Genomic DNA, 19,002 nt, shown 5'->3' on the forward strand with positions numbered 1-19,002 from the left:
GGATGTGTACTAATCCCTCAGCAAGCCCAGAAGATTTTGAGTTGCGATTGAGTCCAGGGGCCTCCCATCTTCATCTTTCTTCCAAGTGCCTACCTCAGTAGGTACCTTGGTCAAAGTCAGGTTCACGATGGCACCCACCATCGAAGAACTATATCCCGAGTACACTCTTACTTCTTCTATCGACAAACTACGTTCCGAGCACTATGCTCACCTTGATAAGAAGAACCATGTTTATCTTGACTATACCGGATCAGGCCTTGCTTCTGCTTTCCAGCTGACCCACTCTTCAGTTCGACTTTCATCCACGCTTTATGGCAATCCTCACAGCATCAACCCCTCCAGCCAAGCATCCACCAATGCCATCATAGCTACGCGGCTCAAAGTCTTGCAGCACCTGAATACGGATGCGGAAGAGTATGAGGTCATCTTCACAGCCAACGCCACAGAGGCCGCAAAACTTGTTGGAGAATCGTACGCATTCACTAAGGGAACGAAGTTAGTGTTGACGGCGGATAATCATAATTCCATCAACGGACTTAGGGAGTTTGCAGGAAGGAAGGGAAGCAGTACCGTTTACATACCCTTCTCATCTCCCGACATGAGAATCAATGACGAGGATTTCATCAAGGCTCTTTCGGCGGCACGACCGGGGCGGAAAGCTACTCTGAGTACTGGAATCAACCGGTTGGCCAAATCACTTCTGGGGTACCAGCCTTGGAGAAGAAAAACAGGTGACGATGCCGGCCGCGAGGATGGATTGAGGCGCTGTTCCACATCAGATACCAATCCAAACCAGGATGCTTCTTGTGACAACCCTGCCCTTTACAGGGCCTTTCTCCGGCCCTCTTGCCAATCGTCACTATTACCTCCACAAAGTGCCAGCACCGCACCGGCAAGACCAGCGGAAAAAACGACGCGCCATGGACTCTTTGCTTACCCAGCCCAAAGCAACTTTACCGGCGTCCGTCATCCATTGGCGTGGGTCACCTACGCCCAACGCCAAGGGTATGATGTGCTGCTCGACGCAGCCGCCTACCTGCCTACCACTAGGCTCGACATGTCTATTACCAAGCCCGAGTTTCTCATTATCAGTTGGTACAAACTCTTCGGGTTCCCTACCGGTGTGGGCTGTCTGGTTGTGAAAAAGGAAGCCCTGTCCAGGCTCGTAAGGCCCTGGTTCTCTGGGGGCACCATTCAAGCTGTCACGGTGGGGGTCCCTTGGCATCTGAAGGCGAGGGGGGCTGAGGGATTCGAAGATGGGACAGTGAATTTCCTGGGCATTCCTGAGGTGATGTTTGGCCTGGAGTGGATCAATGCAGTTGGCCTGCAGGTTATTGGGCTGCGAGTCAGGTGCTTGACTGGCTGGTTCTTGAAGAGGTTGGCCGCCTTGAGACACTCGGACAGGACACCAATGGCTAGAATATACGGACCAGAAAATATGGACATGCGAGGAGGCACCGTTGCTTTTAATCTGCTGGACTCTGGCGGTAAGGTTGTAGACGAGCGATTAGTCGGGCAAGAGTCGGCAGCGGCCGGAATTTCACTCAGGACAGGGTGTTTTTGTAACCCTGGGGCCGGGGAGGCTGCCATGGGCTTGACTGTGGCTTCTCTGCGTAGGCTGGCCACGGCTACAGCGCAGATGAGAGGGATGGATGACTTTGTCGAGGTTCTTGGCTTGCCATCAGCTGGAGCTATCCGCGTCTCATTCGGGATCGCTTCCACTTCTACCGACGTTGATAGGTTTTTCGAGTTTGTGGAAAAGACATACCGGGATCGAGTGACAACCTCTGAGGGTCTTTTCCCGAGAGAGTCCTGCTAGTCACGGCCTTACCATGGTGTAGTACCTTACTGTAACTTGAAGAGAAACTTCCATCTGCTTTGGCTTTTTTTGTGTTTTGTATATGTCATGAGAGTACAACCAGCCATTTGACAAAGCCGAAACCGGCCTTCTCGATACTAGCCTTTCACCTAACAACCCATGCCCACGTGCCTATGCGTCACCACGAGCCAACCGCTTCCGCTTCCCTTTCCCCTTTCCAGATCCACTGCCAGTGTTCATCACGGTAATCGTATGTACAAATCTCAACGTTCCCTTCTCGACTCGGAACTCGTGACTGTCCGGTATGCCGCTGAAGCTCAAGAAAATGGAGACGGCGCCTACCGTCTCGTCAATCACATACCTCCGGTCCACTAGCTGCACACCGCTCGGGATGCCCACGTCGCACCTGTCATTTTGCCCACCGTTGCCTGTATAGGCGCCACCCTCCAGTCTAGCACAAGGCCTGCCCCACGGCACAACGACAGACTTGTCATGAAAGATGTCACAGTACGCATCCCCAGCGGCCTTGATCACCTCTCTCGAGTCTCTATCTGCCTCGGGGATCGTCCCCCAATTCTCACGGGATGCCCAGCGCAGGGTTCCGGTTGCGTTGAAAAGCCAATCGCCCGTGGTGGTGGACAAGAGATCAACCTTTGTGATCTGGGCTGACGTAAAAAACATCTGCACGCCAATCACGTATGGCTGCGCGCCCGTGGCCGAGATAATCTCGGTATAGGTGGCGCATTGTGTCGTGTCGAGGCTGTGGCGTGAGAAGTCGATCTTGGTAGCACGGGTCAAGGAAGAGCCTGACGTGAGGGAAGCATTGCGAAAATTCTCGTGGTAAACGGCTGAGGGAGAAAGCGGCTGTAGCAGCGCAGGGTTGCCGGCTGTCTGCGCGGCGAGAAGGCTGTCGGCTGCCGTCTTGAGGAAATCTCTGGTGCAGGCCGGCTGCGCTTGCACGCCAGACCCCTTGATCACCAAGAGGGTCGAGAGGAGGAGCGAGGTGAGTGAATGCATCATCAGGGTCGTGTGGAATACCAGGCAACTGCTATCCGCGTGTAGAAAGCACGAACAGGAGAGGTGCAAATCGAGGACTAGTCTAAAAGCGCCCCTATTTATGCACTGTCCATTCGAGGCTAATGTGGTAACGGGTAATATATCAACCCCCTGGTTCCCCAACTTCAATCAATATTGAAGGGACGTTATGAAGAGAGAGGAGACAGTTTCGGCAGTTTGGATCACGTTGGTTGATTGGTAGGGAAGCGTTGATCCAAAATACATTCCCCTTCTGTCACCGGCTTCAAGCCGGTGTGGCTGTCTTTGGTTGACTTGTTGCCTCTTGGGCTCATTTTGCCAACAAATCCCTGTCGTTTTCGAGGACTCCAGCAGCCCATGAACCTTCGATGTCGTGGAAGTAAGCTTTGGCATACATCTTCAAGCTGCCCAACTGAAAGAAAGGCAAACTCAGCGTAATAGAATGCCCAGTATTATTAAATTCGTATCCCATTTAAGTGGTCAAAGTGGCCCCCCTCTCCATCACCCAATGCCAGACACATACCGGCCCACTATGATCCTCCTCATGTAGCTTCTAGTACCCAGCTCTCTTGTACGTCAAAGGTCGTGCTGTTGACTCCCGACAGGACCGACTCACACGGCGTCTGGTAGTCTGACAGCAATATCTCCCGATTGCGTGATGTAACGCACCCATGGGAGTGATGGGTATTGAAGCTAATGGACGAGTCAATGAGAACACGGTCAAAAACGCAAATAAGGGCAGAGCAAGCACATACCTTGGGCTCTGTGATCTTGAGGTAGCGCACTTGGATGCCGCTGGTGGTGAAGTAGGGAATCTCGAACTTGACCTGAATGGGTCGCTTGGCACCCTTGCCAGGAGCTCCCACGCCGCCCATGCTCCCGCCGAAGCCACCCGTCATGCCACCGCCATGCTCGTCGTCACCTCGCACACTGGGTAGGCCGAGCTCGGCACGCATGAGAAACTCCTTGCCGCCACCAAACTGCTTGATCTTCCAGACGATGGCACTCTGCTCTGGCGCATAGTGCACCGATCCGACGTTGGTTCGGAAGCGTGGTGTATCGGCGTCGTCGGGCACCGGAACAATAATCTCGACGTTGTTCGCCGTACTGCGGCGCTTGAATTGCGCCCTGGCCTTGAGCATGTATTCTATTCGCGATCCACTGTGCGACTCGACAACGCACTCGACCCAGATGAGCGGCTTGACCTGGGTGTTGAGACGATATGACATGAGCTCAAATTCTCCGTCAGGGGGGATGAAGCTGATGGTGCGGTCGTTCTCGAAACGCGATAGACGCACACACTGGTGAAATTTGACATCCTCCATCTCAATGGCCTTGCCACGCGTCGTCCGCCCCGTGCTTTCGAACATGACCTTGTCGTTGAGGCCCAGCCGCAGCTCGGGCATGCCAGACAAGTAACACTTCATCTTGATGGCACCCAGAATTTCCGATCGCAACACATTGCCGTTGGCTGACACAAGAAGGTTGAGCGATTCAATAACATCCAGAAACACCTCGTTTTTGCGGTAACGGATACCCTCGGAGCGCCACGACACGGCGTTGGTGACAGCAATGGGCGGACGAGCCTGAATCTCGAGCTTGTGCGACTCCTGGGTGATGTACTCTTGCAGAATCTTGGATTCGGTAGTCTGGGGGTAGCCAAAGTCCATCATCTCGTCGAGAAGCTCGTATATAATGACAAAGTTGTCTCGAATAGACTCCTCCTCAAGCGCCTTGAAGTACTCGGTAAACACCTCAACAATCTTGTGGAGAAAAAGGAGAATCTCGGCGGCATTGGTGTTTCGTTTCGTCAGGGCGAGTAGATAGAGGTTATTGTGTCTGATGTAGAGGTAGTTGATACCCTCGTGGGAGAAACAAGGGGGGACGGCCGACGACTCTTCTTCGGCTTCGCTGAGGAGGATGGGGAACTTTTCGACGGCTGACATGGGTATATCTCCACGATAGTTTCGGGCGAGGAGGGTTTTGCCCTTTAGGTCGAGAAAGAAGATGGCTGAAGCCATGGTACAGTGACGGTATGGGGATGGCGATGGGAACGCTTCGCAGGAGCTCCCGACGAGAGCGATTGGGGGATCGGTCGGGCTGAGAGACTTTAGGACGCGGATTGAATCGTAATTGTTGCTACAAGTACTCCCATTACCCAAAGCAATGGAGTGATGGCCGTCGGTGTTGTCGTCGCTATATTGTCGTCACTATCTTGTCGTCGCTATCTTGTCGTCGCAGGCGTTGTGTCGTTGAACAGCCAGCTGCTAGACACCCTGGAAGGTCCCGTCGCTATTATCAACCAAGGAGATGCCACAGGCCACAACCCTGACGTTGCTCCATTGTGGAGCGTGCGCTGGCCAGGCTGGCCAGGAGGGTTCTGAAGCTTAAGCCTGAGGCACTGTGGCGCCAGTGTGGAAGTGCCTTCTAGGTTCTTGTGGCTTGCCGCCGGTGAAAGGCGAAACCAGGCTTCCGGCTTGGCTTTCTGTGGGGCCTGGGCATGCTTTTGAAGGTGGGGTTCATGGACATGGGAGCGACAGGTGGTCAGTGCCCTTCGGCTACCCCACCAATTGGTTTTGCTCAAAAGAAATTCTCGCTGCGTTTTTTTCTCCTCTTCCTTTTCCTTTCCTCAACGCGCCCATTAGACAGTGCTATCATCATGCGCACAACAAGAACCGGCATTCTGTCAGTTCCGAACCGTGCCGCCGTGGATGAATATGCGATTTCGAGGCGCGGAGATGAAGGATTTTCCGCTAACGGTTCCATAAGAACTGGCCGAGTATCTCTCTTACTGCTTGGCCGGTGTCAGAGGAACCGGACATTTTTGGCTCTTGCCAATTCTCACATGCTACAGTATATCTTGAGGTGACCGGATAACCACGCCCGGAGCCTCCTTCCACGTACACTCTCCATGCAAGGGACCCCTCCAAAATCCCAACAAAAAAAGAGCTAGGTGAACTTTTGGGCAATCAAAGTGGGTGGCACCGTAGACAGCTAGACAGTCACACAGCCCTGGATGGCGGAGGACTGATGTCTGGGCCTGATGAATGAATTCCGCCAGGAACTTTGCATGTGATGGTGGACAGTGGAGCCTTTCCTGCAAGTCTGTGACAAAGCACCTGAGCGCGTTCAGGGCCGAGAGCTAGCTCCAAGATAAAGCCGCTCTGCATCTCTCCAGTCCGACACGTGCTTTTCCACCTGGAAACAGGTTCCTTGCCAGGCACTGAGTGCACCTCACTATCTGACCTTCTTCTTCGCACTCAGAACATCTGAAAGCAGCAAATTTGATGAAGACTGTGCGTAAAGCTTCTGCCGGGCTGCACATGACGTGTGTTCGGTACCGTATGTAAAAGTAAAATACACTCCGTAAGCTATCTGCATGTCTGCCACCCTGTCTGTGTCGCACAGGCCGTCCTCGAGAGAAGCTCAGAACCAGAACCCCGCCTTACCCGCGTTTGGTGGAGCAATGGCAACGTCTTGGTTGTTTCTTCTTTTTCGTATCTTATTCGGTTGGCTTTTCTCTTCATTTCTATGTACCTACCTACACTATGTCCCGTGGACTGTGGACGGAGGCATGCCACTACTAGGTATAGAGAAGGATACGTCCACACGAGGCGCCTTCTCAGTGCCCGTGACAATTCAATATGGATTTGACGTACGTGCTACATTTGCAGCCAAAAGTGCATTTTACGAATCGACCGGAATTTGCGAATCAACGAACCCGACCATGGTGGAAGCCATGGCCAGTGCCGATTTTGAAGGCCTGACAAGTAGTGTGGGTTCAGGCACGATTGTAGGTAGCGCACCCGTGCCCGTGCCTGCGGGAGGGAGCAGCATGTGCAAATCCCCAGGCTCACATGGAGGGAAGGAAGGGTGCGTTGCCGAAAATCCTGCCCGCTCTCTCGCCTCAACCCTTTTCCAAGAAGCAAAGAAGCCCCCTCCCCCAATCCGTCCCCTGCCATCCATCCAATCAATCACTCACTATTTCACTAAACTACCTAGTGTTACCTACTGCCCTTTTGCGGCTTCTCTTCCTAGCGGACACCTACCAGTCGCCTGACGCCAATTGCCAAGTGTCTAACCCGAACCCCGGTCAGCTAATGCCGGTCTTCTTGCCCGTGCTTGAATTGCTTGATTATTCATTCATTCATTCATTGATATTATCGGCCCCCTCCCCCAACCCTCCCAGTCGCTTGACCATTATTGCTTCGTTCTTCAATCTGCTACTCTTCCTCCCCTCCCCTCCTGCCAACGCCTGCTCCCACATCACGTCCGCACGTCCGCTCCCCTACCAGCACCAGCTCTCCAGCTATTACTACCCTGCGCTTGTAGCATCTGACACCGACGATCCAGGCTCCATCTCCAGCGAACAGGTCCCGAGCAGGCGGAGCGCTGATTCGCGGTCTGGTCTCTCTGAACCATCCAGCAAAACCTCAGCCCTGCGACTCCTCCAAATGACGACAGTCTCCTAGCAGCGGATCCGCTGAATTATAGCCTCTGCAGTAGGAGCCCCCGGTTGTGCACCCAGGCCCGCGGTGCTGGGAAGGGCACCTCCGGCAACATGGATCACATGCTGGTGCTGCCTCCTCCGTCGCAGTCCCCGACACCCTCGCAGCTAAAATCACAAGACGCGAGTGCCGCTGTCTCCTATCCGGACTACGAGCGCCGCTCAACACCAGCGGCGCTCCACGAACCAACTTTGACGATGCACTCGTCCCACCTAAACAGCCTGCCGCTACCGCCCATCTCCCATCCAGGCGACCCAACCTCGCGATCCTTCCCCCACCACACTGCCGAGCTGGCCCCGATCCAGCCGCCGCACGAGAAGCCTGCCATTGGGGCCGCGCAAACTCTGCCGTCACTCTCCTCCGTCACTGGCGCGCAGACTCCTCGCCTGCCCTCGCTGTCTGCAGCCTCAGAGTCTTCGTATTCTCCCCTGTCTACGGCGAGCACATCGACAGTAATCCCCGCGACCACAAACAAGACGGTCGCTTCTCCCAGTCTCCCCATCAATCATTGGCCGAGCCTGAATCCCTTCACCACATACTACACACCGAGCCACGTGCAGGGTTCCGAATCGTCCATGAACGCGGACGTGACCAGCGGCAAACCAAGTCACCACAGGGCTACCAGCGTCAGCCTCGATGACCCGGGGGTGCGTGCCGCCGCCGAGGCTCTGGGGCGCCTGCGAACAGGTATGTGCCCGAATCTTGTACTTCAACATGTGTCAAGGCAGCGCCAGTGTGTGTAGTGTCTAGAAGCTAATTTGATCTGGTACCTGGAAAAGTGGACACCATGCCCCACGACAGCGACGGCCGGCGCAACCGGACTCCCGAGGCGTACCAAGTGGGCACGCCCAACTCCCAGGAGAGCTCCAGCGAGAGACAGCAGGAGCCCCTGCTGTCATTGATCACTACGTCTTACCCCAGCATCGCCCCTGTTGCGTCATATCTAGAGAGTGCCACGTCGGTCTGCAATACGGCCTATACAAACTCCAAAAACTATTCGCCCGTCCTCAGAAGGAATGCCGAGTACATAGAGGACCGAGTCGTGAAGCCGGTCGCCAAGACTGTAGGGAGATATGGCGGACACGGGCTCAGGTGGTGGCTGCAGAAGCCGGGCAGGAAGCAGCGCTCACCGTCCGACTTGGAAGATGGGCGACAGGGAGTGAAGCGACGGAAGGGGGACACGGACAGAGAATCAGCCATCGCGGCCCGCGTCATGGCCGATTTTGACATAGGTTCTAAGGATCGACGCACCTCGGTCAGCACGGTCGACACGTTGCCTGCCTATGACGACCAGAGGTCGCCGGCCTACACCGAGAGGGCTGACGAGCAGAGGGGGCCGAACTCTCAGGATGAAGAGTCTGGGAGCTATAAGCTGTGGGTTACGACGTCCAGTCTCCGCGTTGCCATGCAGGATGAGAGCAAGAAGCGTCTCCGGGTTCTCATCGGGGTGCTGAGCAACACCAACGGGCGGATCACTGACTTCTTCGAGAGCCTGACCAAGGCGGTGGAGGAGTATGATCGCTCCATCGCGGCAAATCGCGAAGATGTTGCCATGGATGGCCAAGACGAACACAGTCACAATGAGCTTTCGACACGCATCATGACCCTCGTTGACGGCATAACCAAGACGAGCGCAGCGACGGTCGACATGGTCAACAAATGCGCTGCGAGTGCCCTGCCAGATAACGTCAAGGCCTTTGTGGCTCGTCGACTGATAAGCTTGCCCGCGCAGTGGAAGCTCATGGCCTCGCAAGAAGGGCCGGACGCGCCCAGGGAAGGTGGCGACGAAGCAGCAGCAATCCGTCACAGAGCACACTCGGCATTGGCGCTGGCCAAGGTGTCTCTCCAGATTATGACGCAAATCACCGATGTCCTCAACATGACGCTGAACGCTGTTGAGGAATGGTGCGAGAACCAAAACAAAAACGAGAGCTCCCAGCCATCTTCCCCAATGGGTGTTCAGGGGCCGGTGGGCGTAGATGGGGACGTCAAGATGTCAGATTGAAGAGCACCGAGGTCTGTACTCGCAACAAACTAAAAAGAATATGGATCGAGCAAAGGCCAGGCCTCCAAAAGCATTTATCCTCATCAACCACACGTCTCCTACGTACACAATCAACTTTTTTCTCTATGTATCATTCAGCCGACCCCCCACGCCACTAGTCATTCCTTTACCTTAGTCATCTTTATTGTATTTATTAAGTCGTCTTCCGAGGTTTTGACCGGTTGTTCTCTCCGCACAGTACAATCGCTTCTGCCCTTCTTGCTTCTTTTCCTTGTCGCAGACTTCTTTTGCCGATTGGTTTTCATATTTCAGGTTTCAATAGACCGATCGAATTTCTAGGAAGGAAGGCTCTCTTTGATGGCGAGAGACGCTCGGTATGACCGGAAAACAACTCGAGGTTGACAGTTGATAAAGCACACACACAAGGATGGAGAATAAATCAGAGACCCTGTGATAGCCTATATCCAAAATTCTTCTAGGATCGACCGCTCCGTGCCACCTTGGTGCAAAGATGCACTTTGAGAAGGGCACATTTTGCCTTTTTGCCTGCACAGAACATTGGCGTGGGTCAATAACCCACGCACATACATAACACACGAAGGCGCATAAAGTGTATATCTCGCGTATTGCGTATCAAGGAGTATATTTCAAAATCAGAGAGCACCTCCTAGTCTGCAACTATCCCAAACAGAAAATAAACATCAAAATGAAACATTGAGATACTAGATGAGCAATCGCCATATTCGGAAGGGGAAAACAGCCAGGAATGAGTAAAGAAGGAGGGAAGAGACAGTGGACAGCAAGCATTTTGAAAGCCACCTTGCAGACGCCAGACATAATACCCGACAACAATGTCGCAATAAACACTATATTTGATGATGAAAACCCGCAAGACAATGGGGGAAACAGAGAAAATCAAATACAGCTCGCTGGGTCCGGGGTATAGATATAGTGCGAATATCCGTAAGGATCGCTGACCAGGTTGCTGCTCGAGCTCCTGCCGTACGTCGTCGTGGTGTCCGAGACGTACGACAGAGCATTGGCGTTTGCCTGGGCATTGATCATGTTGGCAAAATGATTGGCCTGCAAAGCCTCCTGATGATCGGCATAAGAGCTTGTCAGGGTGTGAGAAGCGTCGCCATAAGTGTCTGGGTAACCTGTCCCATCGCCTTGTTCTCCCGGGGCTTCACAGCTTTCTCCAGAGTCTGGGGAAACAACGACTTCCTCACCACCCCCGCTACCAAAATCCATCTCGCCCACGTCCTCTCCCGTGCTGGCGGCGATCAGCAGTCTCGTGAACCCCCCCACGGCAGCCAACGCTGCCATGCCCGTCCCGACAGTCTTGAGGGTGGAGCTGTTACCTCCCCCAGACCCGGGCGCGTTGATGCCTTTATTCAGTTTGGTAGGGTCAGCGGTTGTGATCTGCTGCCATGAACCAGTTGAGGGGCCGGTGGGAGCAGGCAGCGGAAGAAATGAGCCTCCTCCACCTGATCCCCCTACCAAAACAACAGTTGGCGTAGGCTGGGGGTGGTGCAAGTAATGTTGCTGCTGGTGCTGCTGGTGCTGCTGGTGTTGTTGAAGGTGATGACCGGGAAGTGAGTTGTGCGGCTGTGGGTGTGAGGGAAGAGACAAGGGCGAAGCTGATATCTGAGGATAGTGAAATTTTGCCGGCGGTGGTGGAGGTGAAGAGGGTGTCTGGTTTGAGGCAAAGACGTGCGGAGTTTGGCCCTGTGAGACAGGAGCAAGTGCGGCTGGGCTCTGGCTCTGGCTCTGATCTTGGCGCACTGGCGGCACAAAAGGGATAGCAGACTGCTGGTGGGATGCCGTGTTCTGTGCGTGGTGGTGTGAAGAAGCCCAGTACTGTGGTGTGTACAGCGGCTGTGGGCTTGTCGTCTGCTGGGGGACCACAATTCCCGCCTGCCTCTGTCTTCTCTGCTCAGCGGCGCGCACCGCAGCCACCTGGGCTTTTGTCGCGGCCTCATGAGCACTCGTGGCGGCGCTTTTGAGGGCCCCGCCGAAGCGGCTTGCCGTCTTCTTGCTCCACTTGACCGTTTCTTTGCTGAATACCGAGCTGGCAAAGTCCCCGAGTTTCTGGCCTGACGAATGGATACCAGATATGGGAGGGGGTGATGTGGTGCTGGAGACTGACGAAGTGGGAAGACTCTGTGTGGGTGAGACCAACGGAGCGGGTTGAGGATGGTGGGAAGCGTATGACTTAGGCCATGACGGGTAGGCGGCAGGTGTGTATACAACACCCGGAGTACCAGGGGTCTGGGACGGCGAGGGAAGACCTGCACCGACGGCGGTAGATGGCGGGCCCGCATGGGAAACTGCTGCTGAATGGGGAGCGTGCAGAGGTATCACCCCCTCATGGTCCGGTGGCGGCTCCCTCTCGACCGGAATCAGGCCCTGATCGAAATCACCACTAGCTTGAGGCCGTGGAGTCGTTGGCATCGAGCCCTCAAGCTCGGCACAGAAAGTCGGCGGCGGCGGGATGCTCGACGCAGGCCTCACCGGCTTCCTCCGAAGGGAGGGTTGCATACTCAAGTTGGCCACGGCAGGTATCAGCCCGTCCATCTCGCTCATCATGTGCGGCGTGATGGAGTGGAAAGAGAGTCAAGAACGGCAAATACAAAAACCCCAAGGTCGGCTTCCCGCTGCCAAGAGACGGCTGAAGAACACGTTGATGTGCGGCTGAGGTTGGTATTTGCCTAAGTTGGTTAGGTAGGTACCTAGGGATTTGTAGCGGTTGGGGGGTTTGTAGCGGCTGGGGGGTTTGTAGCGGCTGGGGGGTTTGTAGGATGTGGGGGAGCTGAGTGATCCTTGGCGTTGTAATAGGTCTGCAGGTCCTTTTGTTGCTGTTGATGCCATTTTTGACTTTTTGGAGGATGTGCATAGCCTTTAGGAGGTTCTAGCGGGCGAGGATGAAGGAACATATAAGCATCACGGCGCGCTTGTGAAAGCCACCCAGCTTGGGACCCGGGGGCTTGGGATCGTTGCGGAAACCGTGCACCCATTTGTCGTGTTGAATGATCCAGTTGAACTCGTTCCAAAGGTATATAGTCTTTACATCTTTTGGCAGCTTCCGGACAAAATTCTTCGTTGCCGGGTCTATAACATAGGAAGTCGCAAGATTACCGGTGTGTATGTCCCGGTGGACCCAGAGCATAAAGGCAAACCTGAACACGTCCCACCTGGTCTGATCCAGTTGTTGCATTTCCTCATTCCACTCCGTTTCTGTCTGAGCCCCCCAGTCTGGAAAAGCCGATCAGCAAGCTGAGACGACACAACACAACACACCAAGAGTGGACTCACTGTACAGCTGGCATGTCCGCGCAAACAATCTTACGTAGTCATGGAAAAGAGGACGTCTATTGTCGGCGGGTCTTCCAAAGATTTGGGCTGTTACCTCACCTCTGAGGGTGTGCCAATTGTCCCTCCATGAATGGTCGGTGTGACTCCAGCTGTTTTGCCCGTGCGCCGTGTTAAAGTTGAAGCAAATGAATTCGGCGACATTGAAATATTTGTCAATGAATTTAGCATGGCTCATCAGCTTCTCTCGGGCCGCTGTGCGATTTGGATCATTTCGATTCTTGTCAGTGCGGCCATGGTGCAAGCATTCACCTGTGGTGTGGGCATTATGTTAGTTTCTGTTTGCAAGTACAGCATAAGATCTTGGTCACGAGTTCACTTACGAATGTACCTGGCCTCCACGGGTTCTAGGCCATACATGGCTTTGAAGACTTGATCGTGCACCATCTGCCAGCTCCTCTCATCCGCCGGGGGCCGTGGTGTGGTATTCATGCCGAAAACCGTTATGAAGTCCGGCCCATTCGGGGGTTGGGGGGGGTAGACTAATACGGGACTGAGAGTATCACGCGCCGCTTCGCCGTGGCGATCCAGAACCAGCTTGTCAGCTACAATTTCGCAGTCCATGAGAAAGTCGGCCCCGTGAAAGCGTCTAGATAAGGCCGTTGCGCGGATGGCAGGTGTGCCTGTGGAGAACGGCTGCGGCACGACAATCTCTTGCGCGCCATCTTCTTCTGGGACCCGGTCCATACAGTCTCTGACGGCAACCCGGGCCGCTTCAGCGTTAGGATTGGCGGTATACTCATACTTCGTCTTGTTTTTCATAAACGTGATGACAGCGCGGGTCCGGACATCAATGGAATGGCCGCGATACCTTTCAAATGAAACCGGGTTCATGGTCGCCATCACATCCTGTAGTCTCTGATTCTCCTGTCGTAACCGCTCGACCTCTTCTGTCTTTTTATGGATTCGTTTTTGCAGCTTTTCCGTTTTGCTGCCACCTGGTGACCCAAGCGAGAGTTGTCCAAGCCCAAATGTGCTATTTTCCAATACGGTTTCCACGGCGGTGTGCACCTGTTGCTGACTATCATGTATTATCTTCCGGAGCTTCTTCTCGAGCAGGGCGAGTGTGCGAGAGGGGCTGATCGTAGCATCCACGTCCTCGGCAATCCTACTCCTCTCTTGATGCACCTTCTCCAGCAGGGCTTGGTACTCCTTATGCATGTTTTTGAAAACAACGCCTTCCAAAATACGGCCCGAGTCCTCGCCCGTCCAGAAATATTTCAGATCCTCTGTTGGGGGGTTGTTAACAGACCACTTGTACGCATCTTGGTGGCTTAATGCCACGAGGGCACGCCTCACTACGAGTTTTTGGGGTGTTATGTTGAGGTTGGCCTCCTGGTCGTACTTCGTTACAATGGTCACGATGTTTCGTTTGTACCTCTTACCCCATCCTGATGGCAGCCCCTGGCTTAGACGAGTCCCGATGGGCGGGAGTTTCGCAGTGTCCAATAGCGCCTGCGCGATCGTGTCCCATCTCGTAGAAGCTACGGTACCGGTACTGGTTGAACTCACAGAATCCCCTCTTGAACTTGTAGGCCTTTGGTAAGGGGTCTTCGGCGACACGGTCGGTGTTGGCGTTTTTGGTGTCCGGCATTTTCGTGGTTGCTCGGTGGCGAAACTAGGTGGGCAGTGTTGGAGCTGTTGAATCGCCGCTACGTACTACCTGACAACTTGGGGTTTATCAAGACCTTTGAACTAAAAAGATACATGTGAGAGGCACGATGGCCGTGGGTCCTTGTTGCAGGAACCACGCGATTGTGTGGCCGGATCCGGAAACCGACGCACCAAAGCTATCAAGCACGACAAAGGGACCACACAGTGCGGACGAGTACAGGCATATACAATCTATTTCGGTGTCTCCCAGCAGCCCAACATGCCCCATTCGGGCTGTCTGGGCATGAGACTATATACATATCAATGCATGTATCTAGGTAACTAAATATGTACAACGAGAACACGAACTCTCCCTGAAATTTAAACCAACAACAACTCTAGAAGCTTTTCTTCCACTTCATCCCGCTTGTCCAGAGCCATGCTGTCTCTCCCTCTCTCCCTCTCTTCTTCCCTTTGGAGTCAAGTTTAGAAAGGAGGGTTGGCGTTGGTGAGGAGCTGCTCAAAGTAGGCTTGGAACCACTGGCCGGCCTCGGGGGCAGGCTTGAGGGCATCGGCGAAGCCGCAGTGGTGATCATAGCGGGCAGCCGTGGTGTCGCTGGTGCCGTCGCACTCTCCACCGGGCTTGATCCAGACAAAGGCGTCCTCAATGTCGAGTCCAGTGTCGGTGGTCGGGCGGGGGCCGAAGCCAGTGCCGATGGCATTGCACCAGTGGCCCCACTCGAGCTGGCCGGTCGGCTGCTTTCCGGAACGGCCAGTGTCAGTAATGAAGTGGGCGGGGAAGCCGGCAGCAGTGAGGAGGGGGCTGAAGGCCTGGACAAAGCGCTTCTCGTCAAAGTTGGGGTTGGGGGTGGTGTACGAAGGAGCTGACGACAAGCTCCAGCCGTTGTAGTTGGCAACGTTGGTAGCGAGGCCGCGGAGAGAGGTGGGCCTGCCAGCGTCCTTGTAGATGCCAGCAAAGAGCTCAGCAGCGGGGCCAATGTTGGCTGGCCAGCCAAGCCAGCCGGCGTGACCGGCGTCGAGGTACATGGCGACGTTGGGCAGGTTCAGCTGCTTGAGGGCGTAGACTGTGAGCTCCTTGTAGGTGTTGGCGGCACCCTGGCACTTGGGCACGTTCATGTTGGTCACCATGTTGGCGAGCGAGTCGGGCTCGATGACAAGGATGGTGCGGATGTCGGAATACTGGACGAGATGGTGACGGATGCGGTCAATGTAAGCCTTGTACTTAGCAGCGCCGCCATCAGCGATGGCCCACTCGCCGTTGGAAGCGGCAGCAGCGCAGTCACGATCGGGGAGGTCGTAGACGACAAAGATGCCGGCGTAGGGAGGGTTGGCACCGGCCCTGTTGGCGGCACGAATGTCGGCCAGGGTGCCGGAGAAGAGAGTGTCGACCGTCACATTCCTGTCCATCCACTGGAAGCTGGGAACCTTGGCCACGGCGGCCGCCTTGGTGGCCATGGGCCCGGTGAGGCTGGGAATCGCCAGGGTGTGCACCTCGGACGAGTAGTAGCTGTTGGCCCACTGCTGGACACCCAGGAAGGGGTTGCCCGAGTAGCTAGCCGTGGACGAGGCACCGCCGCCGGGAGGAACCGTCACGGATGCCCCGGCGCTGGTGGTGGTGGTGGGCACGTTGACAGCAGAGGTCGAGATGCTAGAGCTAGTCGGGCGGCTGGAGCTGCTGGTGGTGGTGCGGGTAGAAGAAGGGGCCTGCGCTGTGGTGGTCACCTGGCTGCCAGGAAGACACTGCGAATACCACTGGTTCTGGGCAACGCAAGTGCTGCCCGAGGCGCAGCAGGTCGCGCCGGTCCAGCCTTGGCCGCCACATTGGCTCCTGTAAAGCAAAGTGGTCAGCACAAAGTTCATGGCTGGGGACAAGCTAGGTCGAGATTCGTTGCTTGGGAAAGGAAAGGGGGTGGTTACCAGACAGAGCCGCAATTTTGGCGTTCCTCGATGACAGGGGCTGCCAACGTGGTGGCTGCCAGAGCAGCCGTGAGAAGGAGTCTCTTGGCCATTGCGATGGGTGGACGGAGCTGTTGCGGGAACTCTGACTTTGATGGACTGAGCGGTGCGGGCTGCCAAAGCTCTAGAGACAGTCCATCAACAGCGAGGAGCACCCTCTTTTATGCCAGTCCAACACACACACAACTGCCTTTGGGGTCAAAGGGAACCCATTTCGGATCGACGGGAGCACGATCCTGAAGCTGGAGGGAAAATCTCCTACGCGGGCGACAAACACCCACACACGCACCAGCCCACCATCATGGCCAGCTCATCTGGGCTGGGCAACGAGGAAGATCGCTCCGAGCGACGCCACCTAAGCAAGGTCCCGTCGGTCCAGGCTCCGAAAAGAAACAAAACACGGCGGAAGGGCCATGAGATGTGGTCATCCGGGGCGCCATCTCAGGTTGCCAATGTGGAGGTGGAGCAAGTCCAGGAACGGATGGGACCGAGAGCCGAAAAAGCGTCAGGCGTTGTTTATGGGAAACCTCTGAAATCTCCGCCAACCAGGTTGGCAAGAGGGCGCGTCGAAGCGGAACCGGGTTCAGGCCATCGCACTTGATTGAGGTTGGATCGACTAGATCTCGGAAGCCTCGTTCCTGAATATCCACGATGGGAAGCGCAGAGCCCTCCGTCTGCGGGGAAGATGGGGATGGGGGACAGGAGGTGGGGGTGCGGAACAGACTTGCGATGTTCCGGCATTGTCGTGCTCTGATTGACCCGCCGTTACCACCAAGGCGACTCTGCCATCGGCGCCATGGCACTAGCCGAGCCTGCCGAGATCTTGAGAGCGTTGCACTCTTGGCGGCTCGTCTGGGTTTCCATGCCCTCGCGGCCGAAAGTGGTCATTCCCAGATACCGGGACGGCACTCACACGAGGTTTGCAATGCATCCTCTCTTTGCATCCCGTCTATCCGCTGCGCTGCGCTGCCGCTGCCGACTAACAATAGGCCGGTCCTTGATCAAGGCGCTCTCACCATCAAGGTGCTGCCGAGTCGAAAACAAGCTCGAGTCTGTCCGCTAACACACAGTCGACTTCGGTGCCAACGATGTTGGCAAGATCGGTGCTATGAAAGAGTATGCCCAGCTCTTGACTTGTGTACCAGCTTGCACGGTCTAGATTGCCCGAACCAAGCACGGTATACTTGTCATCCACCATGATGAGCTTCAGATGAGAGTGCACTGGTTCTTCCTCTTTGGTATGTGTGCGCATTGTGAGACTCGGCTGGGGGCGGAAGTAAGAGATGCGTAGCCTTCCAAGGGGGACATGGCCAAGTTCCATCTCGGCGGGGAGAGACTCTGGTTTTGAACGCTCCAACTTCCGGAACCGGCGCAGCAGAGACCGAAGGCACCATGAAGTTGTGGTGCCCGCCGTCACGAGCTGCTCCAGAAGCATGAGATTGCGGCTGGTGACAATGTCAACATCAACTCCTCGCTGGAGAGCGCTCAAGACAGCGCGGAGCACCGCTTGACAGGTGAGATTCGGTGTCTGCACGTAGATGGACCGCCGAGCCCCTTCAAGAAGCGCAAGTAGTGCGACGTTGAGGGGCGTGCCCGGGGGTTTGGGGTCCTTTTGCCAAGGAAAGGGACGGAAATGTGGGTTCCGGTGACATGACGAGGGTAGCAGAAGAGTTGGAATAGGCGACGGAGATTCGGGGAGGAGGGCGGCGCGGCGGTGGGCGGCGCTGGCAACCAAGGCAAGCCCCGCCATCCGGACATCGAACGCCGGTGGCTCGAGGAGGTGGTTCCGCTCAAGGGGTGGCTGGACACCGCCGTGCTCGGGCTCCCAGGTCCGAGAATAAAACGACAAGAGGCCGCTAACCGCCGGCCCTGTCACCTCGACGCAACCCTCGAGCCAAGGCTCCCAGCTGACATTACAGCTGGGGATAAAGGCACGCTGCCTGTCTACAATGACAAACTTGGGGTGCATCACGCTGAAGGGCAGGAGGAAGAGACTTTTGGCCTGGAGCTGAATAGCAGCGCTTTCCAACAAAGCAGGGTCTGGCAGGCCCAGAGCAGCTTGCCACGACGACGGCGGGTATATGTAGCCATCTCGTGACTGTGGATGCAGCAGCTTCTGCAGTAGAGACCGTGATGAAAAGCAGACGCGAACTCGCAAGGGTGGGATGGGAGTGGTGCCCTTGGACCTGGTGTCGTTGAGGAGCGCACGCCGGTGGGCAGCCAGCTTGACGAGAGCGTCATGGAGGGCCGAGAGCGTAGCTGACGGGGCCCAGAAGCAAGTCACGAGAATCACCTCGCGCCGGGCGGCGGTGAGGGCGGGAATCAGCACGTCGGTGTAGATGGAGGCACCAGTGCCCAAGGTGAAGCTGCATGGCGAGCTGTGCGTGACAAGCAGCTCTCGGTCCGACGCGTCACCAATGTCGAACCAGGGAATCTCAGCATGGCGGGTGATGTTTTCAGTTGGCTGGCCGTGTTCCAGTCGCTTGACGAAGTCGTGTACAAGACTGGACGTGAAACTCATTGTTTTGTTGTTGTTGGGTGACGTCTACTCTACTTCGCAAGAGAGAGCCAAAGCACGCCCGAATGGTGCAGGCCACCTTGGCTTGCTGATAAGATAAGAAGACCTGTGGTCATCTATCTCTTTAGTGTTATGCTGCCATGCTGACCTAATCAATAGCCCGTAATTAACCAGG

The 19,002-nt window shown here is 55.5% G+C and overlaps 8 protein-coding genes across 8 annotated transcripts; 2 read left to right on the forward strand and 6 right to left on the reverse strand.

Moving 5' to 3' along the window:
• Positions 1-127: 127 nt before the first annotated feature.
• Positions 128-1,819, forward strand: QC764_001190 (uncharacterized protein; the record flags this gene model as incomplete). The annotated part of the gene is made up of 1 exon (XM_062939898.1): positions 128-1,819. One exon carries the CDS (start codon positions 128-130, stop codon positions 1,817-1,819), a length of 1,692 nt encoding a protein of 563 aa, XP_062802418.1.
• A 171-nt stretch (positions 1,820-1,990) lies between these two features.
• On the reverse strand, positions 1,991-2,839 carry QC764_001200 (uncharacterized protein; the record flags this gene model as incomplete). Its single annotated transcript, XM_062939899.1, has 1 exon — positions 1,991-2,839. The coding sequence occupies one exon, from the start codon at positions 2,837-2,839 to the stop codon at positions 1,991-1,993; it is 849 nt and encodes a 282-aa protein (XP_062802419.1).
• A 627-nt stretch (positions 2,840-3,466) lies between these two features.
• Positions 3,467-4,875, reverse strand: apm1 (AP-1 adaptor complex mu subunit Apm1; the record flags this gene model as incomplete). Its single annotated transcript, XM_062939900.1, has 2 exons — positions 3,467-3,547; positions 3,610-4,875. The coding sequence occupies 2 exons, from the start codon at positions 4,873-4,875 to the stop codon at positions 3,467-3,469; spliced, it is 1,347 nt and encodes a 448-aa protein (XP_062802420.1).
• A 1,903-nt stretch (positions 4,876-6,778) lies between these two features.
• On the forward strand, positions 6,779-9,367 carry OPI1 (transcriptional regulator opi1; the record flags this gene model as incomplete). The annotated part of the gene is made up of 2 exons (XM_062939901.1): positions 6,779-8,049; positions 8,142-9,367. Exons 1-2 carry the CDS (start codon positions 7,416-7,418, stop codon positions 9,365-9,367), a joined length of 1,860 nt encoding a protein of 619 aa, XP_062802421.1. The 5' UTR covers positions 6,779-7,415.
• Positions 9,368-10,282: 915 nt separating this feature from the next.
• QC764_001230 (uncharacterized protein) lies at positions 10,283-11,956 on the reverse strand (the record flags this gene model as incomplete). Its single annotated transcript, XM_062939902.1, has 1 exon — positions 10,283-11,956. The coding sequence occupies one exon, from the start codon at positions 11,954-11,956 to the stop codon at positions 10,283-10,285; it is 1,674 nt and encodes a 557-aa protein (XP_062802422.1).
• A 322-nt stretch (positions 11,957-12,278) lies between these two features.
• QC764_001240 (uncharacterized protein) lies at positions 12,279-14,471 on the reverse strand (the record flags this gene model as incomplete). Its single annotated transcript, XM_062939904.1, has 3 exons — positions 13,063-14,471; positions 12,683-12,991; positions 12,279-12,622 (listed from the first exon to the last, which is right to left on the reverse strand). The coding sequence occupies exons 1-3, from the start codon at positions 13,898-13,900 to the stop codon at positions 12,279-12,281; spliced, it is 1,491 nt and encodes a 496-aa protein (XP_062802423.1). The 5' UTR covers positions 13,901-14,471.
• A 100-nt stretch (positions 14,472-14,571) lies between these two features.
• On the reverse strand, positions 14,572-16,362 carry CEL6A (1,4-beta-D-glucan cellobiohydrolase cel6a; the record flags this gene model as incomplete). The annotated part of the gene is made up of 2 exons (XM_062939905.1): positions 14,572-16,181; positions 16,271-16,362. 2 exons carry the CDS (start codon positions 16,360-16,362, stop codon positions 14,819-14,821), a joined length of 1,455 nt encoding a protein of 484 aa, XP_062802424.1. The 3' UTR covers positions 14,572-14,818.
• Positions 16,363-17,327: 965 nt separating this feature from the next.
• QC764_001260 (uncharacterized protein) lies at positions 17,328-18,830 on the reverse strand (the record flags this gene model as incomplete). Its single annotated transcript, XM_062939909.1, has 1 exon — positions 17,328-18,830. The coding sequence occupies one exon, from the start codon at positions 18,828-18,830 to the stop codon at positions 17,328-17,330; it is 1,503 nt and encodes a 500-aa protein (XP_062802425.1).
• Positions 18,831-19,002: the final 172 nt, after the last annotated feature.

Source organism: Podospora pseudoanserina, chromosome 2 (assembly GCF_035222485.1).
Source record: "Podospora pseudoanserina strain CBS 124.78 chromosome 2, whole genome shotgun sequence".
Lineage (NCBI taxonomy): Eukaryota > Fungi > Ascomycota > Sordariomycetes > Sordariales > Podosporaceae > Podospora > Podospora pseudoanserina.